General features: G+C 35.7%; 1 protein-coding gene and 2 long non-coding RNA genes across 7 annotated transcripts in view; 2 read left to right on the top strand and 1 right to left on the bottom strand.

Annotated features, from left to right (window-relative positions):
• Positions 1–486: 486 nt before the first annotated feature.
• On the top strand, positions 487–8,114 carry LOC111337585 (uncharacterized). Its single transcript, XM_022943923.2, has 9 exons — positions 487–642; positions 1,412–1,467; positions 2,296–2,478; positions 2,821–2,908; positions 3,351–3,452; positions 4,205–4,322; positions 4,832–4,888; positions 5,222–5,355; positions 6,543–8,114. Exons 1-9 carry the CDS (start codon positions 640–642, stop codon positions 6,759–6,761), a joined length of 960 nt encoding a protein of 319 aa, XP_022799658.2. The 5' UTR covers positions 487–639; the 3' UTR covers positions 6,762–8,114.
• LOC111337586 (uncharacterized) overlaps positions 8,050–24,627 on the bottom strand; it is a 36,610-nt gene continuing 20,032 nt past the window's right edge. For 3 of the 5 annotated variants that reach the window (XR_015991232.1, XR_015991233.1, XR_015991235.1), the window contains one exon: positions 18,703–20,442. This is a non-coding gene — a long non-coding RNA (uncharacterized LOC111337586). Of the gene's footprint in view, positions 8,188–9,053; positions 10,649–17,089; positions 17,359–18,702; positions 20,443–24,627 lie in introns of those variants that run through there. The other 2 variants (XR_015991231.1, XR_015991234.1) reach the window with 2 other exon arrangements.
• On the top strand, positions 11,346–18,795 carry LOC111337587 (uncharacterized). The gene is made up of 3 exons (XR_015991236.1): positions 11,346–11,716; positions 12,838–12,928; positions 18,636–18,795. It is a non-coding gene; the product is annotated as an uncharacterized LOC111337587 (long non-coding RNA).

Raw genomic sequence — 24,627 nt, 5'->3', positions numbered from 1 at the left:
ACGGGACAGGGCTCAGTGTCTCCCAGTTTATATACGCTTCCAACTGACAGTACTTCCGTACTTTATCACTCTCTTATTGGTTATTGAAGCACTTTTCAAGGTATCTCAGTAGTTCCAAACACTTTTCTTTTTCGAGGATGATACTAGAGCTTTCCGTAACGGAGTCTGTATAAAACCTAGTAGTTAACAAAAAAAAAAGACTTTTTGTTCTCTTCGCGGTCAAAGACTTCAAGGTTTCTAGTGGCCTAAGTATAAGTGATCTTCTCAGGTTCGTTTTGGAGAGGGAATGGGGAGGAATCACGTCAAGGAATTCCATATTTAGAGGCCCTAAAAAATAGGTGAGGCATAACAATATTTCGAGCTTAATCAGGAAATCAGGATCTTTCCTGCTAATTCGCATCAACGAGACGGGCCGATGACTGTACGTGGAAGGAAAGAGGCGGGCATGACCCGATCAGACCACGAAGATGGTCCGATGACCGACCGATTGTGTAGAAGTCCATAGTGCCTTGCGAAAGTGATAGTGCAGTGACACTCGCGTGGTCGAGCTGTGCAAGGAACGTCTTCACTTGAGACTGCCTGAGTCTAATTTCTATCTCTTTTTTTCGCCTATAGTAATCAATCGAACTTTGGCTCATTATGGTAAGTAAGATTTTTTTTCTGCCGTGTTTTACAACACTCGTATCCTCTCCCCGGTAAACCCTCTCTCCATGTGATTAGGGCCTCGTCAAGATCTCCGAGATCGATCGCGAAAGATAAGTTTAAGTTAAAATTAAATGTGAACGTTTAATGAAGAATATTTTTCGAATGATTTCTACAGAGAGCTCATGTTTTTGATGCTTTATGTCTCTATCGATCTCTATTGGGAAGTAAACGGTTCTTTAATTTCTCTTTGCACTTTGGTATGATGTAGCATGACTCAGACTTGCGTTGCGTAATTTTTAGTAATTGAGCTGAGCTGAAAGCTTAAATGACTTGCTAGCCCTTTGCCCTTGCCTTACTAGATTAATTGGTCTAATATACAGGCATTAAAGTTGAACCTATGAAAAATTTTGAAACGTTTATTTCAAAAAAATTATGTGCGGAACGATACGTTTGCATTGTAGTATGTCACGCAATGCTCCTACTCAGAAGGGAAAAATAACAGGGCTAGAGGTGGGGTGGGAGGGGCACGGACACTGCTAATGTTATTTCCGTGTTATTTGCTCTATTACATACCGAGTATGGTTATGGCATGACATATAGTTCTGACTCAGTGTTGAAGTATTTTGGTCTTTGGCAATTTTTTCTTTTTTTTGCAATACTGTGATATTTTCCCCATTTTTTTCTTTGTGATGTTCAGAATCCCCCATTGTCCCCCTCTAGATTACATTAGTGTTAAATAATTAGGGTGGATAATTTCTCTTTCCAGGCATCAGCGGCAGTGAAATTGAATAATGGAGCATTAATGCCCTCAATTGCTTTGGGGTAAGTTAACCTACCAGTGGGATTTGCTTCCCATTGCACTGATTGCAACAGATATGTTTCAGAAAAAGTTATCTTATAGAAAAATAGTATTTTAAAAATATGCAGTCATTTGAAATTTGACAATCATGTGACATACACTGTCCTTAACAAATCTTTCAACTAATGAGAGCATCCATAGGATCTCAATTTCTTTTTTTTAGTAGCTGTAAAGACAGTATTTTCTTGTCATTTTGAAGTTTAAAACCCTCACTTTTCAATTAAGGCTAAGCTCAAAACACTGTCAACTTTTGGTGTTTTAAGTCTTAATGGCTTTTTTGAAAGTGTCCTTGAGCACAGATTTTCCTCGTAGGTAACCCTCGTGTCATTTTTCTGCTGGTTCTTAATTTTAGCATGGCTCTTTTATTTCTTGCCCTGTTGCTCACCTATCTCAGCTTGACTAGTCATAAACTTTAGGACGTGCTGTAAAGAAGAAACTACTAGGGTTTTCATAAGTTTTGAAGTTGGAGTGAACCTTGTTAAGGCAAGGCCAGCAGAAAAAAAAAACCTTGAAGTGGATCTCTTCATGTACAAATTGATTGCTGTTGCCTTCCAGTGCATGACCATTAGTTTTTGCAATGGGTGGGTCTTAAACTAGCACCTCCCTGAGTCTTGAAGCATGGCAGGGTTTATAGTTAATTTAATTTTTTTTGTATTTTTCAAATTCTCTCTCTCTTATTGGATCAGAGAAGGTGATATGTACCAATGTTAAACTCCCCCACCCCTCCCCATATCCCTATTGAAGCACTTTGTAAGTTTTTAATGTTATTGGTTCACTGATTGCTCCTACAGGACATGGAAATCCAAGAAAGGTGAAGTAGGAAGAGCAGTCAGGCTCGCTCTGCAGTATGGATACCGTCACATTGATTGTGCACATGTCTATCAAAATGAGGATGAAATAGGTGAAACTCTTACCGAGGTGTTTAATGAAGGAAAAGTGAAGCGTGAAGATATCTTCATTACATCCAAACTTTGGTAAATACTGAATTTCTTAACTTCCACTACTGTGCTGATATTTATTTCTGATATACACCACAAGTAGCTGTAACATGTGGCAAAGCAGATGGTAATGTTACTTGAATTTGAGCATTTTGACTTTGTCATGGATGTTAGTTATCTCGGGTTTTTTTTTTACGCTTCTTTAAATTTTAACAAATAACCCATGGATCAGATTTTTCTATTGCAGACATGATGTTACAGAGCTCATTGGATTAAAATTAATGCTTGTTTTAAATTAACTACGAAATGTTGGTATTGTGTTTGTTACTCAGGTTTGTTCTATAGTCTCATCTTGAATACTTAATGTTAAAACATTAGGTGTAATAGCCAGGCCCCTGAGGATGTTTTACCAGCATGCGAGACAACACTGAAGAATCTGCAGTTGAAATATTTGGATTTGTATCTCGTAAGTATAATTTTTATCCAATCTGTACATTCCCATCTTTCATCTAATTTTTTTTTGTGTCAAGTTTTATTAAAAATCTTCGTGTATAATGCTAGGTTTTAAAATGCAAATTCATACCAAGAGAAGGTACTATCTACTGTATGTTTATTTATTCCACTATGAAATTTGAGTCTAGTCTCAAAGTTATAAGGTTTTATTAAGTCAACCATTACCCAGTGGAACAAGTCCTCAAGCATTTCTGGAGAGGCAGAGCTGTATTTGTTGGACATGTATCAATGTTCATTTTGATGCCAATATTAATTTTGGGAATTTTTCAATAGATCCACATTACCCTGTAGTACAAGTCCTAAAGCATTTCTGAAGAGGCATCATATTTAATGGACATGTATAAATCAATTTCTATTTTTTTATATCAGTGTTAACTTTTATTGTTTTTTAATAGATCCACATTCCCCTTGCTTTCAAAAAAGATGTACCTTTCCCCCGCTCTAAGGCAGATGGAGTGATAGGTTATTCACCTGAAGGCATGGCAAAGACTTGGCAGGTAAAGCTACTTATAATGGTCAAAATAAGTGTGTGCTTGATAGGATTACCAACAAAGCTTTCATTACACTAAGTCTGGCTGAACTGAAATATTAATTATCTGGTTCCTACCTAATGGAAGTGATTCATTGTGTGTGTGTGTGTGTGTGTGTGTGTGTGTGTGTGCGCGTGTGTGTGTGTGCGTGCACGTGCGTGTGTGTGTGTGGAATAATGAGCTTTCTCCTACTTTTAAAGGGAAAAATAAGTGGAAATTATTTGCAAATCTGTCTTTGGTATTAGGTACTCTATGCTCCCAGGCATTCTGCTTGTAACCCAAGTAGGAGCTGATATTAGCCCTTTAACCCCCCAAAGTGTTGCTAATTTCTCCTTATGGTATACCTGGTAAACCAAACAACAAGGTCATAAGAATAAGAGAAATGAGTCAACGATGGGAGCTTTTGAATGTCAAACAAATTCTCCTCATCATAGGAAATGTATAAAAAACCAATGTATGAAGAATAATTGCACTCTGACCATAGGATGTAAATGGTTCTATGGTGCATCCACTTTGGTCAGAACTAGTTCTGTCCATTCTCAGAACCAGTCCATTTTCTCTGGAAAATATAGCCTGAAGGCACAGTTATAATGGAAAGCAGCCTTTGTTGTTTGTTTTGGAGGAGGTATGCAAAGTAAAAGTCTTGTGGTTTTTGATAAAAATAACATGCTTTGGCCATAATATCTGATAAACTTTTTTTAATCTTTACAACTTGACAGGCAATGGAGCAGCTTGTGGACAAAGGTCTCTGTAAAGCCATTGGCATCTCAAATTTTACAACTAAGAAGACACGGACTCTTTTGGAAACTGCCAGAATAGTTCCAGCATGTAATCAAGGTATGGTGGTGTTGGATAATTTATTTGCTTGCTTTTTAGGGTAAAAGGGTGATCTATTGTTCTCATTGGTTTAATGGAGGTTTGACAGGGCATTATGCATTATTTTGTCCAAGGAAGAATTCATCCCTAATAACAGATATAACTTCACCAATGCAAATGAAATATCTGTTTCTAACTAGTGTCATTGTGTCTCTAAATTGCATTCTTTGATCAGTCAACATTTTAACCAGCACATTGCAAACTTGTTTATCACAGATGTACATTTTTTTAAAGCTTGTGACTGTTCCATCAGAATTGCAAAATTCAGTTTGTTTAGTGACTCACTGCAACAGTCTTTAAACTTTTGTTGGGAGGTTTAAGTGAAAATGTAAATCAATTTTCTAATTTTTGTTTTTTTTTCAATATGTTTTGGGAATTCAAGAGAGGGGTGGTGTCTGCCTGCCTCATTTCAAGCATCTTATGTGCTTTGCTCAAAAAATGACTTATCCCTTTTGTTATTTGTCCGACAGTGGAATTACACCCATATTTACCTCAGCCACAACTATTGAAGTTTAGCGCTGACAAAGGCAAGTCAATAATTGAATAAGACAAGTCTACTTCATGGCTAGTAACTACCTTTCTTGAACTTGAAAGAAGGAAAAGTCTGACACAAACATTATTAAAATTTAAACAGAGTACACTGTTGGTAGTGAAATAGTTTGGACAGTTAAATTAGCAGACATACAAGAACAAAGAATATAATTAGGTAATATTTTACCAGTAATAAGATATGATTGATGAAAATGAACAATTCAAGTCTTCTTTAACATCAAATTTCCCAAAAAATTATCGTACACTCTGATACAGGATACTGTTAGGTTTTTTTGGTATAATCAGGAATTTTGTGTGTAAAATTGTAGGCATTGTCGTGACAGCATACTCACCTCTGGGCTCTCCTGATCGTCCTTCTGCCAACAAGGATTCTGAACCTGTGATACTGGAAAACCCAGTGTTGAAGAAAATTGCCGAAAAACATGGCACAACTACTGCTTTGGTGAGTTTGCCTGAATTGAATATATGTTTATCCTTTCGGAAGAGACGTCGACCAAGCAGATTTTTGAATAAACACTAAGTTTAATAACAGTTAAGTTTTGTGTTTTACGTTCTCAAACTGCACAGGAAAGATAATATATACGTTACAACATTTTACAGATACAACTAACTACAGGAATTGCGAAAGTTACAAGAAAATCACTAAAACTACTTACAATTCTGGTTGCTTTCTCTTCCGACTTTTTGAAGCGAGGCACGTGTCTCTTTATCCTCTTACAAAAGTATGCGTGTTACGTAATACGCGTATCTTTAAACACGTATTTATTAATCCTTTTACAAAGTCCCAAATTTTACGTCAAAATATGTGCATTATGCAAAACATTGCCTGTACTTCTACTGTTCATAAGCATAATCTATGGAACTGTAGTTTGCTGTGACTTGTGAACTCTTAGCCAATTTGTTCAGTATCATCAACCTTCAACTCCTTAAGGTGATAAAAATAGAATTTCTCCTTACACCTTTAATACATTTTCTACCAAAAACTTTGTATGAATAGACTAGCCCATCAGGTCATTATTTCGATTAAACTACAGATTCTCTTATACAATTGACAACCAAATGTATTTTATTAGGTTGGTCCTGCCTTTTGAATATGATGTTATGTCAATATTACATCGAGGAGGGTTTGCGGGGGGCGTTCTCATCCAAAGAAAAAAAACAAGAGTTTGCGTGAGAGGCAGAGTGTTAAATATGGGTTTACAGTCAAGTCGCCCGAAAGTCATCTCACCTGTAGCCACGTCGCCCGAAACTAGTGTCATTTCGCCCGAAATTTTTAGTCATAGACCACTTTCATAAATGGCTGCTGGATTAATATTCTTTTCTTTAAATTTAAATTAGCCCTACTGGCCACGTTCTCCAGTACAAAATTCAAGCGAGGCCAGTAGGGGGCTAATTTAAATTTAAACAAAAGAATATTTATACGGCAGCCATTTATGAAAGTGGTCTATGTCACTAGGATTTTTTAGTCATATGTAAAAACATCAAAATGGCATATTTGTTGAAAGCGATGAAGGTATCAGTCGATCAAATAACCCGTTTAAGTTTTTTTTTTTTTTGGTAAGCTTTTTTCAGCTTTTTTTGGGATTTTAAGACTTTCAGAGTCCTTATCCGTTTTTGTTTGGAATGCAGGTGGCTCTTGCCTGGGGAATAAAGCGTAATACTCCAGTCCTCCCAAAATCTGTCTCTGAGAACCACATTAAGGAGAACCTTGAAGCACTTCATGTAAACTTAGATGAAGATGATATGAAAACGATTGAGAATATTGGAATACACCACCGCTACCTAATGCAGACGTGGATGTTCCGGCCGGAGGAAGTTCCTGAGAATTACTGGGACGGCGAAGAATGATTGTTTACTGAGCGTTAACTTACGATAGCTACATGACTGAAATTTATAGGACAACATGCAATTATAGTAGATGTTTTTCAATTTCAGAGCAGCGATTAATTTTGCGGTTGTGTGTGTTTGTGTTTTTGTGTGTGTGACATTAAAAATCAGCGGTAAAATGCTACGACTTTTTGACCAAATTCGGTAATTTTCAAGTGAATGGCAAGAATGTCACGATGAATATATATTTGCGTGTAAGAGAGATAAAAATTTTGTAGATGCGAAACGGATTTTAAGAACATGCAGAGATTAAAAAATGATCGGTAGCTAATTAAAAACCTCAGAACGAATTGAGTTCGATTGATCATTGATAACACTACACAATGAAACTTGCCATAATTGTTGCTAAGCAACGAATAAACAAAAAAAATTAAACGAAAAAATTGGTTTTCAACACTATCATGGCTAGATGCACTCTGGTAAACACGGACATTTGAAGGACCACTTCAGATTTCGATCATGACCAGTTGAAGGATATCTGTCAAGGAACAATAGATTTTCTCACCTGACATAAAAACTGTGGGCCTCCAAAGCTGGTTGACGGCATATTTGAAGTTTGGTGGTGCTTGCGAAAATTTTTGTGGGTCAAACAAATCGTTCGCACTGAAAATGGTTTCGCGTTGACAAATTTTTTCGCAAAACAAACAAATTTCGCGTAGTGCGAATAGGCCAAATAACATACTAACAATTAATTACACAGTCACGTCGTAGTTAATAGAGGGGACTGGTTATGAAGGCCGGCATACATGAAAGAGCCGGCCTATTGTTCGGCTCCTGAGGTCGAAGCATACCGTGACGTCACGCGAACGTGCACATCCTTGATTTGCACTACAAGGCAACATTGCGGATAGTAGTGAACTTTTTATTTTCGGAGACGATTTTGATGCCATTTTAGACATTTTAGAAGAAGAAGAAGAGCTAGATGAATACAGAAGCTGCTGACGATGTAAGTATTATAACCTCTATTAACTATGGTCACGTCAATTGGATGGAAATTACCTTTCTATGTGAAGGGAAAAATCACACGCGAATACACAGTCATATCTATTTTAGTAACGTACCATGTAAATCAAGCTAAAAAACAACTGACAACTGCAGCTTGTCGAATGTAAAATGCGACGAACAATTACAAGATTAAAAAGCTTTTAAACCTAATTAACATAGCAAAGAACGTCCGTAACAATCAAAAGCCCAGCAGATGTTCAAGTAAATGGCCTTTTCTTTCCTTTGTTTAATGTGTTGTCTCTCTCTGACCACTTGGTTTGCTTGTACAGATGACCCGTCAAGAAAATAAAATTCTTTGTTCTACATTTATCTACACTGTATTGATGTCCAAACATTGACCGCCCACAACATCTACTCATCTCTGTATAATTAACGGTGTAACCTGGAAAAATAAAACCCAATATCAAACAAACACTCTTCCTTTCCGTAGTTAATTAACGGATTACACGAGAGTATAACCTGCTAACTTGTGTCCCGAGAATCACATAAATAAATAAATAAAAAAAGGCAAAAGAATCAATTGAACCGTCAGTTAAATGGGGTTTTGACAAATATGTATTCAAAATCGACTTTTTTAACGCCTTCAATTAGTAATTCGTGTTTGTTTGTCCTTCGCATCGCCCGCCTAGATTAGCTCGCTATTTGCTGGTGGTGTTTATTGTAAGTAATTGTTTTGGAAGACCAAAATAAACTTAAAACTTGGCACTTCGATCGTGTAAAATCTAATGGAAGAAAACAAGAATTGAAAAGCGTCAAGCTATTCTAGTGAAGCTACCAATTTCTAAATCTAACATTTAGTAAGGGGTGACCATGAAAGTCAATCAGGTTTCGAAGGTAGTTTCGCTACCTTTCTGAATTTTCAAAGTCTAAGGAATGCGCTTCTCTAAGCTTCTGTTTATCTTGTTTCAGTTAGTTCGTGTAATTTGTCCTCGCCCTAAGGAATAAGTAGTGGGTAAAAATCAAGCAAACGAAATTGAGTCATTTGTGAAGAACTGTGTAAATAAACTGTAAGATATTTACCTCGTCAGGAATCATACTTAACTCTACCTGTCTCCGCGCTGTAATAGTTTGGCCCGCGAAATTACTAACAAGCTAGTCGACAAAACTTCTATATAATTCAGATCAGAAGTTTCAGAACAGTTTGTACCATGGTAACTTAGAAACACGAAAATTCAGCCACTTATCTATGTTCTTTTTTCCTTCTTTTCGTCACTTGTGAGTCTCGATCTGAGAAGCGCCTCCACTCACCTGAATATAACGGGGTAGGCAACGTCTCCTATTCCTGCCTTTCGTCGTGTTCCACTGGTACCTTGGGCCGCCTCGTCGCCTCATTCTGAGATGAATTCCACATTTTTAACACCAGAAATGATATTATGATGCCGATAGCAGCAGATAAGAGATACGTCCAAATATCTTGAGAGACAGTCATCTTTCCACCTGAGTCCTGAGTACCGACTCCAACTTCCGGTTATGACTTTAAGAAACTTCTTAGGTCATTGGGCGTGCTGACCCCTCAAATGACAATACCAAAGCATTCAGGATTAAGCGCTAATGTATGGCAAGAACTGGAAACATCACATCTTCGGATCTACATAAGTTGCTTATTTAAACTGTATAATGCTCTCTCTTCAAAGAAAAAATTCCTTTAGATTTCATGAAACACCGATCACACCTATTAAGATATTTCTGCAGGAAAACTTTGGTTTTAATAGAGCGCAATCCTGAGTGACTATTTATAGGAGGTCTCGTGGTTTTCTTATCATCTGGGCTCCAACAATGATTACCAACGCTTCTTTTAATTTCGCCTGTGAATTAATATTTCTTCTTAGTTTTTTCATTCAAAAAGGCATTGGGGCAAATGTGAAACCCTCGGGACTTGTTGTGATCAACATACGCAGGGGGCAAAGGGCGAGATAAAAGATGCCTCTAACATTAATTATTCATTCATTTCTGTCTCACACATTGTCTCACATGCAGTTCACGAAGTAACAGTGTTTTGCTTCTTCGAACAGAAATTCTGCGTACTCTACCGCTTTCCCTGCTGGTAACTGCTTCGAAAAGTATTTTTTGACACGAGTGCTTCCTTATCTCAGGTTCAGAAGTCCAGAAATGGAGATAGTGTCGTGCTTTTGCAGAATACTTCTTACTTCAAATGAGGTGAGAGAGAAGTGCGTTTTATAGTGTTCTCTTCTTTGAAGGTCTCGTTAAAACCTGTCTCCTTGTTATTTGCTTAGTCGTTTTTAATTCTTGTACTTCGACTTTTTTATTAACTTCGTTTCAAATGTTGATCATTGCAAATCTCTTGAAAGTTGCCAGAGAGAACTTCTTCATTAAAATTTTGTTGTCTTTGTCCTCTTGTTCACAGTTTAGCAGTACCTTGTGCCTTTGTACTCTTGGCAGATTAAGTTACTTTTCAAGTAAGTGTCTGAACAACTTTAGTTCTTTTGGAAGATTTTAGGCGAAAGCGTCAGGTATTTCTCAGTTTCAATGTTGAATACAGCTTAATACATGGATCTTGTGCAGCGTGGCGGTACACTAAAAATCTTTTTGAACGTATGAACGTTTTGTTCAATTTTCAGGGGTAACTGAGTGATTTCAGTGGTGGAAGTACGGATAGAACCGAGAGAGCCAAGTTTTAGGTACGAGTAAGCGTGTTCACGTTACTCTTGACTGGTTTTCCCCTAGCTATTCATAAAGATATACCAAATAACTATTTTTAAAAATTTATGCTCGAGTCCTGAAAGACAGCTGTGAGAGCATCGCACCTGTGATCTCCAGACTGGTGAATAGTGCGTTTCAAATGGCTGCCTTTCCCAAAGCGTGGAAAATTGCTGAAGTGATACCTGTACCCAAAGAAGGCAATAGTCCATTTTACAGTTGTGTGCTTGGTTGCCAAGCCTTTGAATGGGAGTGAGGCTAGAGATGACCTTGTTATGATACAAACCTTGCTGCCTTTCAGATGTAACTCACTTTGTTATCATGCTAACTAGATAAAGGTCTCTATCACAACAAGGTCATCTTTAGCCTCACTCTGAATCAAAGGCTTGGCAACTAAGCACACAACTGTAAAATGGCCTATTCAGAAGAACCGGCCAACAACAGGCCGATATCATTGTTACCCATTCTATCGAAAGTAAGCGAGAGACTGGCACACAAGCAGTTTGTGGAATTTTTAACAACGAATGATAAACTGTCGCTCTACCAAAGTGGAAATAGGAAAATGCATTCAACAGAAACTGCCCTTATAAATGTTTCAGACAATCTCTTAGATGGTTAGATGTTACAGAGAAAGTTTTATTTAATGACTGGGTTTTAGCATTTAAATGTGTAAATGGTCTAGCTCCAGATTATTTAGTTAAATATTTTGTTAAACGTTCAGCAGTCCACAACAGGAATATAAGGGGATGTAATAGTCTTGTGGTTCCCCGATGTAGACTGTCAACGGGACAGAGGGGATTTTACTACCGGGATCCAAGGGAATGGAATGGGGCTAGCTGAGAATCAGTAAGAATGTGAAAGAAATTGACAGTTTTAAGAAGACTCTTTTTAAAAATATCTTTTATAAGAAATAATTCTAGTTTAAATTGTTATTGTAAATAAGTTTAATTAGTTTATAGTGACTGAAAAGCCCTGTTGAAGGGAGTTCCAATAAAGTTTGCATGTATGTATGTCTGTATGTGTACTGACTTGAAATGTTGACAGGCCGGAGCGTTCAATGTAATATTTTATTTTCAAAGACAGTATTGAAGAAACATAAAACATCGAGAAACGGAGAGAAGAAGGAAACTTTTATCCCTTATTCTGAATTATTTCCTTTTTTTGGTTCGTGCTTTTTCTTTTTTCCAGGACTGCGGTAAACTAACGATGCTAGAGGCAGGGATAACATGGACTGCGAATTTTTTGGTGAGAGAGTAAGTCACGGGATCACATGTACTTTAGTATTTATTTTGTACCCGAAACGAATGAGCGACGGATAGTGTGAGTACGATACAATGAAAAAAGGAAAACTACACCGTGAAATTGGTGAAAGGCGAGAAGACCTTGACCTAACCATGTCGATTACTTCCCATGAGCAAAATAATAAGAAAAAAACGTTAGAAAAGATGGAGAAGAGTAATAAAATTTACCGATAAATGACTTCGTGAGAAAGAAAGTTAATTTGCACGACTATTATACATCTTTCACTGATAGTCCTTTCCCAAGAGGTTATTCGCGTGCGACATGTTACTTATCAATGTATTCATTTGAATGATGTAAAAGACCGAAGTTAAACGCAAGTTCTTCGATATTTTTTTTTTTTTGGCTGGTAGTTTAAAGCAATTCATGACAATTAAACATAGAAAACAGCGCTAAAATGCTGACTGTTTGCTGCCATTTGAACTATTCCGAACTATCTCGTTGATATGGCATTGCTACAGACGTTTTCTTTGCTTTCTTGTCCCTTGTTTGCTGTTGCTTAACTTGTGGGCCCAGTTGCTCTTCATTGTATTTTGTTTATAAAAACTGGACTTACTGGAAACTCAATTTGAATACAAAATCAAAATTGGAAGAGGGAAAATAACAACAACAACAACAACAACAAAAAGGATTTCTTGGAAAATTTCTAAACGAATCTGAAAGAATCGGATTTTGACAGGTGCCATTACATCTGCGGAGACAAGATTTAAATACGAGAGGGAGCTCGACGCAAAAGGAGCACGCTTAAAAAAAAGAGGGGTGGAGGGAGGAGGTGGTTGCCAGCTACAAGTATGATGTCACTGTCCATTTTCACGCACTTCTCATATCCGTAATTCTAATCCTTTGGGTTTACTCTGGTTCTGTATCTTTCATGCTGGGGTAATATGTTTTCTTAGCTGAAGCTGTGCAACATACCAGAAAGCTTATCTAAAGCAAGACCAATATACATTTAAAAAAAAAAACTTGGAATATTTTTTGTTTTTCTCTTTTTATTTGTTTTTATTTGTTTTTGTTTGTTTGTTTTTTTATTTTTTGATGTTTTTTCATGTCAGTAATTAAGTTATTTTATTTGTAGAAGAGAGATGGAAATGAAAACTGCTACTGGATAAGAAGACTGGGAACTTAGAAAGGGAAACGAACGAAGTGAAGTTAAACCTCAGCTAAACGTGAGTTTTCAATTTGTTGTTTTGCCAGTAAATCAAAGAAATTCATTACAATGTAACTCGGAGAACGTAGCCAAAATTTTTAACGATTTCTACCATGGTTTCAACCTTTACAAAATATTAACTCGATAGCCTTTTCTTGCTAAGCTCCAGGAGTATTACAGATTGCTGCAAAAGTCTAATAAAAGACTGAAGAATCAGACTGATTGATATTTAAAAAAGTGGGTATTTTCGTAAAACTAGAGAAACATGTTTTGAGTTTAAGAGGGATCTTTCTCAACCGAAATTAGGGATAGAATTTACAATAGAAACCGAAAGGATGACCTTAAAATCGCGCAGATGTTTTGCATGTGGTAGAACTAAATTTAAATGTAATATTCATGTGAAATAAGCTCATAAACGAAATGAATTGCTAAATTTCGTAAATATATTCAATCAATTAATCAAATATAGCTTAATACCGTTTGGAGACAAAATATTTAATTTTAAACCATGACATGGATTGTTTGAGATCGTACGATGTGAATGTTCTGCTTAAGGTTGGCCTCCGTGAGGAAAAAAAAACCTAATATTCGATGTAATATTCGGTATAAGTTTCTAACTAACATTAACGATAACCTACAAACATGTTGTACTATAAATAGTTTTTGGTTCCTTCGCCGTAAAAGTTTTAAAAAGTTGTAAAACCTTAAGGTATGGAATGGGAATGCTTTTATTGAGGAAGCGGAATCTGTTGGATAGCTAAAGATAAATTTACAGTATTTCTTAGAGAACAAGATACATTTCTCTTTTTTTGTTTACTTTTCGTGAGGAGCAAGAAATCTCTTGTTCGAAATACAAATATGTCGCATAAATCTCTCAATTGAGTGTCGCTCAAGGGTTGCAGTTTTCTAATTGCTCTCTTCCAAGAAAAGGCCTAAACGTATACTTCCAAAGTGAAATAAAATGAAATAAATAACAATAACAACAACAACAACATGAATTGCAGTCGAGGATTGCTATACAGCAATTGCGAAAAATGTTAATTCGATATCGAATGATCAAAATTCTTCAACAGCTAGAAACAAACTAACTCAGTGGAGAAACCCTTATTTTTTTAATTTAAAAGGTATAAGGAGATATTGGGGTCAAAATATATTCTGATTCATTTCATGAGATGAAATCCTACTCCACTATTACTATCCTTTTATTGTATATAAATTGCCAAAAATGCATAATCAAGAAGGGAAGGTTGTGAACTGAAAAAGTGCGTTTCTACACTTGACGCAAGAATATAAGATTGAGGCTAAGAGCATTTGCTGAAAAAAGAAATGGAACAAAACCGTTTTACGTGAGAAGTGAACGCAAAGTTGAATTCTTCAAATGGTACAACAAGATCAAGAGAATCCAAGTTGCCCAATGCAACCTTCTAAATGAAATCTTCGTACAAGTTGATGGGATAAATTCAGTTATCATCAAACATGTTTTTCATTAACGGAAGACCATGGAGTAAAAGTTCTTAATGAATGCTGAGAATTTGTTCCGTGTCAAGTTTTCATAAAAAAGTATTTACCTCTGGCAAATGGAAATCTCTGGATTTTACGTATTTTACGTGGTTGTTGGCTTTAAACTGAAAAAGAACACCGCAGGGCCCCTTTTGATACCAGCCTATGGCTGATGGGGCTACCCTGTCTAAATAAAGATGACTTGACTTGAACTGATATTTGTTTTTAATAAATTAATTTTCGTTCAAGCGAGAGGAACAATTTTGTGGCTACTGCATTCTGGGAATGCGTAGCCATTATGTTATCGCCCCGTAAGCAAGTGCGTGAGTTGTTAACTCTTCAGCAGGAAGCCGAGCTGAATACTTGGCTCAAGTTCGTGAGATTATTGTTCGGAGTATCTTAGTGGTTCCAAATTTGCACTCGACGCACAGTTGAGTTCTATCCTTTTTTATTTCTGGCTTAAAGCCACTATCACATCATGTTTTCAGTTCTTGCCATGAAACTAGGGAATGCAGTAGAAGACGATAAGCATCTCCCAATCATTTCAAGATTGCGGGTGATTTTAAAAGCAAACGTTTTTCTTGCAGAAATATCTAAGTAGGTTAGATCGGTGCATCATGAAATTCGAGTAACATTTTTTTTGTTCCTTAAAGAGAGAGCTTTTTACCGTTTAAATCGGCGAATCATGTGAATCCGAAAGTATAGTCTCTTCAGTTCAGACATTACAAGGACTTTCCGTGACACAATGGAAGACCAGAAAGTGATAAACGTCTCACAATCATTTCAGAATTGTGCGGGATTTAAAACAGAACTTTTCCCAGTAGATATATCACAATAGGTGGGATCGGTACATCATTACACTTGAAGGAAATTTTTTTCTTTGAGGAGAGAGCATTTTACCGTTTAAATCAGCAGGTAGATCCGACGATATAATCTTTTAGATCTTGTCGTAGGTGACACTACCTAATACTTAAAATAATTTCACAGCGGCATCCACCGATGTATTATTGTCTCACGAGAGCTTTCTTTGTTTGTTTATGTGAAAAATTTGTCAACAAGTAGCGTAAAATAAGTGCGACCCCCAGTTTTAAAAACCGGCCAAATTTTTGCAAATCGCCAAATTTTCACCAATCTTCAAAAAACCCTAAGTCCTGCCTCGGACGTCTCCAAATGTTGGCAAAACAAACAGCTTTTTTACCATTTAGCTGTCGTGAAATGCAAGATATATCTGGATGGAATTTCGTCAGGGAAAAACAATTTTAGTCCGCTCGCCTAGTTTGGCGTGCGATTGCAGGAATTTCCTCATCCGCGAATTTAAGCGCCCCTTTTATTTAAATTTCTTTGACTCGTACCCCGGGTACGGTTATACTGGCAGCAATTAAGAAAACACAGGGCTTGAACGAGAAATTCTCCATCCGTTGCTAGAACTGAAGCACAGGTAGCGCCAGCGTCAACCAAAACGCAAAAGATCAGCGGAAAAAAAGGATCCGTTCCATCGTAGCATTTCGCGCGATATTCTTTCTATTTCTTTTTAGAATGAGATGGGTTTGTGATTGACATACGAATCAATCAGTGAAGTTTTGGTCGAAGGATTTTAGTTTGGTGCAACCGCCGCCAAAATTGGAAAGTGCGAAGAATTCGCTCCAGTGCGACCCGGCCCTTTTCCCCACTGAAATATAGAAATATAGACGTGATCTGCACATTGTGTAAGTTTTGAGGAAAATTTTTTCGTTGAAAAGAGAGCGTCTTACTGTTTGAACCAGCGCTATTTGCCGAAAAGGGCCCATAAATTTGCGAAGCGAACAAGCTGCGCCCTACGATACCTTGAGATATTCAATGGAATTATAAAACTGAGGAACGGTGGGTCGGCGGAATGGCGGAATATCCTAACACAAAAGTATCAAAAAAACGGAATTGCAATGAAAAGAAAAAAATCATTTCCAATTAACAGGCGAAATTAAAAGAAGCATAGTTAGTCATAGTTGGAACCTAGGGGATAGGGGAACCATGAGGCTTTTTTGTTACCGTTATTGTCATTGTAAATACTATATGTTACCATTTCAATTATTGCTTGAATGTCAATTAGGCAATGTACTCTTGAATCATCTTTCTCTCTCAAAAAAAAAAATTAGTAAGATAGGTGTTAAAAGAAAAAAATACTTTGTTAACCTAAATATTATGTCGCTAATATCATGATTAACTTACTAGAATAAGAAAAAGTTAAATTTAAAAAATGTTAAAGAAACTGAAACAAATATCGCTTTGGTAAAAGAAGGTATTTCAAACTTAAAATAAAAAAATAAAAGCAAAGTATGGATCGAAAAGGCCTTTTTAAAGTCATGATAGGTTGATGGAAAAATGCTGACTTTACAAAGAAAGTTGTGCCTGTCTCTATAATAAAGAACTTCCAGTAAGAAGTGGAACTTTGGTCAGAAGAGACCTTGAAGTGAAAAAGAACGATTTTAAGCTTAAATCGTGACTTTTTAAGACAAAATCAATCATTAAATCAGGAGAAAGAACAACTGTGGCTATAGGGGTTTACTAGCTTATTCAATGCTTGTAAAATTTAAACACATGTACATTATTTTTAACAAATACACTCTGAGCTACGTAAACCAAAATGTCTTTCATCCCAAGTGCGCGTGCGTTACTAATAACGTGTAAAGAGTTATGAAAACCTAGTAGAACTCTTTCAATTAAAAAAAATCTACCACTAGTGATTTCGTGAATTTTTAAGAGACAAATCATACATCATCGATGTTTTTAAGGATATCGTTACACTTCAACGCGGTCACCTTCTCTTCTATTACATTCATCATAAAAAAAAACCTTCTAAAATACCAGAAACCCTTAAGCAAAAGTTATCATTCCATTTGGTTAGGCGGTAGTTTTCGGAATATTTTCTAAAGTCGTATTTGTAGACGAAACCAATAGTCCAGTTTAATTTCCCTGAAAAACAAAAAAAACAATTGAGACGCTGAAAAATATGCCCGAAATCTGTCTATGCAACCCTTTACACCCTAAATTCACTAAACGTATTCTCCATACTGTTCTCTATGCATTTCTTAAGGTGCTGACAAAGAGAATTTGTTGAACAATCAAAAGCCTCTTTTAGTTTAGGTGATCATTTCCTTTATTCTCGTGATATTCATGTGTGATTCAGGGGTGATATTGCCGGACGTGCATCTAGTAAGGCGAAGAACTGTTTGGATTTCTGATTTTTGTTTTGCGAACATTACTTTTTTACATTTTTCTTCAATTACAAGATTTTCTTTGGATTACACATTACTTAATATTTTTTGAAGGGTTATGGAACTTTTTTCATGGTACACATCTTGCAGAGCCACTAGTATTTTTCAACATTTCCTAAAGGAAATCCCAACACAATTTCATTTAGGCTAGAACTCATTTACTATTTTTAGCAGACATAATGTAAAGACACTCTCGTTCTCCAAATATTGTAATGCATTTCTTATTTACGTTTGTTAGCCTGTGCGTTCTTGTGGTTTTGTGCAAGACTTCGGCGCTTGACACGACGGCCATATTTACCCCGCTGATTTGTATAGTAGGTCGTAAATTCCCTCTTACCCCCCTCAAGCAGAATCCTTTTAATTTTAAGATCTCTAAGAAATCTTTTCTGGGAATTTTTTTTTTCTTCCGAGAAAAAAAAATTTCAGAAAAAATTATTGGAGATTTTAATATTAACAAAATTCTGCTTCTTTAAAGATTAAAAGAAGACTGACCAACGGGGCCCGAGCCCCTCCGAAGTGCTTTAACAATTAAATTAAACGACGACTGGGGGGATACAGCCGCCGTTTAATTTGAATTTTTTAAATGTGCACTACCGCTAGACCACAGAGGCTTTTGGTAAGAAAACACGGCAAAATTTCACTAGAAGTAGATTCGCTCCCATTGTTAGTTGAAACAATAGGTTCGTTTAGTGCATGAATCACCCTTGTGGGAATTTTTAAGATGAGCTTGATTTTATTTTCTGCTTTTGTACGATACATTTTAAATTGCCGTTTCATAATCGTCTCGATCTCCCCACCTTATTTGAACTCAAGGTAAGCTTTTCCAGCACAAATAACTCTTTAGACTCAAGATCAAAACCCAAACTAAGCAAATGGTCTTATGAGTTGAATCATTGCTGTGCAAGAAAAGCGTGCAAACTAGAATTACCATAAAACAGTTACTTTGCGTTTTCAAATGTATGCAATCTCTTTCAGGAATGAACCCTGGCAAGGAAGAAATTCAAGACATTTACAGAGGAAAATAAAAATACACGAATAAACGTTTGAGTTAAATCGTATTGTTTATTGTCACTGCGGCTACACTACAATTCCCTTTCCTTTTTATGAAGTTAGAATAAAATGTCACTTTCGCAGATTTTAAAAGGACTTTACTCTACTAGTACAAGACTTTGATAGATTTAACGACTTTATTTTACCTGCATCACTACTACTAGACTTTGACAGATCTTTGAACATCTTTTTGTTCGCACTACTACAAGTGATAGATTTTTTGACCGACTTTCAGCTGCATTACTTCTGCTACACTTTGACTGATTTAAAAACGATTCTTCACTCACACAAATACATTTTGACTGACTTTTTAATTTGCACTACTACTCGACTTTACTAAATTATTTTAGTTTCACCACTACGAATAGACTTTGACATGTTTCAAAACGACTCTTCAATTGCACTACTACTAGAGTTTGACAGATTATAGGAGTTTTAAATTGCACTTTTACTGTTTAGAACGACTTGTAATTGCCGCCTACCATCAGTGACAGCTTTTTCTGACGACTTCTTAATTGCACTTAGACTCAACAGATTTTCAAACAACTTTTTCATTTGCACTATTACTACTAGAGTTTGACAGATTTTTTAACTATTTTCTTATTTGCACTATTACTACTGATTAATCTACTCTTCTCTTGCAATGACTTTCACATTTTATTTGAAAAACTGTTCACTTGCACTAATTTTTTTGAACCTTTATATTGACAGTACTTTTTCATTTGCACTATTACTACTAGAATCTGACTGATTTAAATTGCAGTTCTACTGCTAGAATTTTTCTGCACTGTTACAACTACACTTGAACAGATTTCAAGACGACTCTTCTTGCACTATTACTAGATTTTCAAATCATTCAATACGACTCGCAGATTCTTTGAACATCGTTACTTGAAAAGAACTGTTTACTTGCACTACTACAGTTTTAGAAAATTTGCACGACTTTGTCATTGGCACTATTACTACTAGACTTTGACAGATAGCTAGAAAGACTTTTCACTTGCACTAAGAATACTAGACTTTCCTAACAACGTTGTTTTTGCACTCCTTCTATTCGACAGATTTTTAGATACACTTCTAATACTAAACTTCGACAACAACGCGCTGTTTGTACTTCTAGAGTTGGACTAATTTTTGAACCACAATTGTTTACAAAATATTTTAAAGACATCACTTGCTAGACTTCACATATTTTTTTAAACGACTTTCAACTCACACTACTTCTTTGAAATGTTCTTAATATGACTTTTCACTTTTAAGATGAATTTTCTACGACGTTAAGCCCTCTCTACCAGAATCACTCACTTACTCTCTCAAAAAGTTTGGCATCGACAAAATTTATACGACTCTTTACCTAATAAAGTAACACTCAGATACAATGAATATATGAAGTTCAAATATTTTGAACTGCGGTATTAGATACGTATGATGCACGATCCTCGCAGTAGATAGCGCTATTTATGCAATAGCGAAAATCAGACCTGAAAAAAATCAGGCCTGTACGGGACTCGAACAACTGACCTCTGCGATACTAGTGCAGCGCTCTACCAATTGAGCTAACAAGCCAACTGGGAGCAGGCCGCTAACACTTGCATTAAATTTAAACATCTACTCTCGCCGCTAAAATAGCGCGTAAAATTTCTTACTTGACAATTCTTGCTATCGATTTTAATAAAAATAGACAATAGGAAACTTTCTCTCGTTTCTTTCTTCGAAAGTGAATTCAAACAACCTGCAAAAAAAGAAGACAAGAATGCAAGGTGAACACAATAGATCTTTACAAGTCTCAGAAGGAATCAATCACAATGTATTGTTTCTATGAACAATGGGAGCCAACCTACTTCTAGTGTAATTTTGCCGTGTTTTCTCACTAAAAGCCTCTGTGGTCTAGCGGTAGCGCACATTTAACAACTCAAATTAAACGACGGCCGTTTCCCCGCCGTCGTTCAATTTAAGTTGTTCAATTAACTCCAAGGGGCTCAAGGCCCCGTTGGTCGGTTTTCTTTTTCCTTTTAATATTTGAAGAGCAGAAATTGATTCGATTTCAATAGCTCCGATAATTTTTATCTGAGCTTTTTTTTTTTTTCAGTTTTTTCCTAAAAAAATAATTCTCGAAGCTCTTAAAATTAAAAGCAGGGTCTCAGGTCAGCGGAAGAAGTTAAAATTTACAACTTAAACAACGACGAGAGGATATGGCCTTGGAAAGAGCCAGGCAAAGTGCATTACGACAAGACCAAGGCATTCTTAGCTAATTCTTTGAGACGTTTTGTTTGTTTGACATTTCTTTGATGAAGGGCACTCAATTTTTACTTTTTATCGGCCGTAAGGGTTAAATTTCATGCTGAGAAATTAAATTAGATAATGCCAATAAGATAACGTCAAATTTACCTCTAAAACTACTTGATTGAAATGATCTTAATATCTCTGGGTGATGTTTTATCATTGTTAAGAAAAAAATCAATACTTTTATTCAATATTTAATTTTTCACTAATAAAAGACTTACTTCCGTTCAACAAAACTTTTACGATTAAAGTTTTATATTTAGTTACACATTTCCGTTTTTTTTTTTACAAAACGATAATTAAGTTAAAAAAGGTCATTATTTTCAATTTTCACAGTTTGAAACTGCTGCTGTAGCACAACGCACACGAAACTAAATGCAAACTAAAAAGAAAACCATCAAATTTCTCTCATAAATGCATTCCTAGATTTTTTCCTTGGGTTTCCTTCTGCTTGATGATGGATACATCTGTCAATATGGAATTCAACTCGGTCTTGTTTATTGCAAAATCATATTCATGGTATTATAAAAGTGAATCGTTTAAGCTAGAAAAATCTTTCAATTCTTCTCAATTTTTCTAAAATTGTTCGGAGATCACAATTGCTTGTTTGTTTGTTTTTTCATTAAATTTCCCATTAGAGAAAAAAAACTTTTTCAGACATTGTTTAGTTTCAGTTGTTCCACTGCTTGGTCATTATCATGATCTCTCTCTGTTAGCAAGATACAATATCTGTTTCCGAAAGTCCTTCAAATCCCGTACTCCTTAATTTTGAAAAGTCCACTTTCACTGATCGAGCATTTATTTTTTATAAAGCAAGCCACACATTTTCTTATTCAGTTGGGACTTTCAATTTCTCTGCGCCATAAACTTAATTTTCCATTAAAATTATCAAATGATCATGAAGGTAATTTTAATTTTGTTACACAAGCTGTTGAAATATCAATATCATCTTTCTGTGCTGAGTTACAGCTACAGAGTGAAAAGAAAGGCATTGTAATCTGTTTGATAAGAACTCTTCAAAAAACCTCAAGACACTTATGCTTGACGCATACAACTCTTACCGGAGGCTAATATTTTTAAATAGTAGAACTTCTTTGTTCTGTTAAAGGATGCTTATAAGCGCACATGTGGTTATTATTTGAAGCCTCTTTAGAGAGATTGTTGATAACGTCTAGATTTCAGAAACGCCAAATACACTGATTTAGGGAAAACTCTTTCAATTCCGACGACAGCTTTTTGTACTTTCCCAAAATAAACAAATAGAAATTCAAGTTACTCGCAAATAAATCCTAAATGACACATTTTTCATTGGTCTTTGATTTTGAATTCGTTGCTAAAAATAGACGCTATCTTGGAGTGAATATCACAATTGTTTGAGTTGATACAGACTATTAGCGAATTTAATTTAAATTTTTATTTTTTTGCATCATATTTTTCACTTAAAAGACTGTGTTAAATTTGTGCAGCAGTACTTGGGGATAAAACTAGTTCTCTTTTTTTTCACTGAAACAATTGCTTCTTTTAAAAAAAGGTTCCATTCAATTGGAAAAATGTTCTTCTCATTTCAAAATCTTTAATGAAAAAAATCATCCATTTTACTACAGAAAGCCTGCTGTGGCAACCTAAATTAGGAGAGAATCTTGAATTTACTGCACAATTTTAAAAACAAACATCCTCTGTTTGTGTCGATGAGCAGCTTAAGGGTGAATACGACCTCTCTATTGAAAGCTAGGAAAAGTATACTATATGTCTTTAACACTAAAAAGATGACTGTATCAGGTTATACAATTTTGCTTCAAGATGTAACGATCTCGCTCGTCCAAGCTACTATTCTGTAATTATCTACTATTCTGCAATTCTTTTAAAGGTAAATTTCGGTAATATTTTGGCTCTTCCTAAATGGATCGATAGTGTTTAGAAAATTTAACCGTTGGGAGACCTTAGTAGAAATAATAAAACAAAATAGTTTGTCATTCCAACCAGGTTTTTGATTTTTAAATAAGAACTTTACTGATTTTCAGTTGTTTACAAACTTATTACATCCATTTTGAAATCACTGGTGATCTTGGCGATTTACTCACGAGTCGCACCATTTTTTGCTCTAAATTCCATCTTTTTCCTAGCCAACAAGAAATCTTCACTAAAACACTACAAACAATCTGATTCCAAGGCTTGATAAAAGTAACCAAATAATGGCAGGAAAAGGAAAGACAACCTCTTTATAAATCAGCTCAGTACCGGATAAATAAAATATTTCTACAGACTAAAAAATCCTGTATTTGCGCGCTCATTATTATTACAACGTATGATTTCAGTTCAGTGACCATTGTATATCCCGAAAGAAATAAAACATCCAAAAATTTGTTTGGTGACCTTATATGGTTTTCTCTAATGTTTTTGGTTTGGTTAAGGATACATTATTTGAATCAAAAGTATCTTGAGGATGAAAACCGTTATGTAACATTTTGTAAATGACACAAGATACCTCTTTCAGTGAGGAGAAAGTGTTCGACTCCATATATTTTTATATTTTCCGATCCCTTTGTTGAGTTTGAAACAACAACATAATTGATTATTTATCTTTTATATTAAGTGTTTCACTTAAAATGATTTTCTTATGATTTGGTTCGGCAACGGTTTGAGCCACGACTAGTTAAGTATTTAATATTTGAATTACACGTACTATCCATCTTAGAAATGCCTTGTTTGAGGTGAAAGCTGTCTTCCTTGATCACAAAAATACTCTTTCCTTTAGTTTTTCTCTCGAACAAAGGGCGAAGGCTTTGCTGCGAAGTAAAGAAATTATAATGACCAGTTCTAGTAAATTCGTTGGGGAAAGAAGGATAATCCTGGAAAGCTTATGCACTTCAGTGATCTTAGAAATTTGTGGGAACGCATTCGTAATTTCAACAAAATTCTTCTAAACTTAAGATTAGTAGAGGAGGAAACGAGTCTTCCTCACAAAAAAAATCCTGAAAAATATTGGAGGTCGCCATTAGATGCCCTCGCTTTATTCAGTGCACTCATGCCTTGCTGCAAAGTTTTCACTTTTTTTTTTGGTGAAGAATGCATCACTTGAACACTGGCTGCTTAAGAATGAAAAGTTGCATTTTCAAAAAAAAAAAAAAACTTGTAGAATTTATCTTAAGAGCTCAAAAGTGTTGTTCTATTTTTTTTTCTCGACCCAGTCTGTTGTTTTGCAATATTACTGTCTACAATTGCATCTTTTGTATCAAAAGTTCCGCATAAAAAAGTCTGGACTTAATATTCACAGAACAGTTTGGTGCGATGTGTATGCTCCTAAGCATACTATCCATTTTTGGAGAGGGACGTTTTAGAGTTTAACACCTGCTTTAGTTGGTTGATTTCCTTAGATAACACAAATCCTATTAACCCGTGCACACAAAATATTTTTAAAATCATTACAAGAAGGGATTTGAAAGTCAGGACAAAGAATGGCCTTGATTTTGCTACACAACTGTCGACACGTAAATCTTCTGCTTTCGCTGGTAAACAGCTTAAATGCCAAAAGAAACATAATGTAATCTCTCAAGTGTAAACTTCTATTGAAAAGCTCTTTCTGATAAGGTTCTGTTTTGATGCAGAGGTACGCCGTGAGGGAATGTATCAGGCC

Source organism: Stylophora pistillata, chromosome 8 (assembly GCF_964205215.1).
Source record: "Stylophora pistillata chromosome 8, jaStyPist1.2, whole genome shotgun sequence".
Classification (NCBI taxonomy): domain Eukaryota; kingdom Metazoa; phylum Cnidaria; class Anthozoa; order Scleractinia; family Pocilloporidae; genus Stylophora; species Stylophora pistillata.
Note: the sequence above shows the minus strand (reverse complement) of the source record. Positions and strands in the feature narration are given on the sequence as shown.

Coding starts and splice junctions, on each gene's coding strand:
- LOC111337585 (XM_022943923.2), top strand. Junction 4,889..5,221: donor GAAGTTTAGCGCTGACAAAG/GCAAGTCAATAA, acceptor GTAAAATTGTAG/GCATTGTCGTGACAGCATAC. Junction 5,356..6,542: donor ATGGCACAACTACTGCTTTG/GTGAGTTTGCCT, acceptor TTTGGAATGCAG/GTGGCTCTTGCCTGGGGAAT.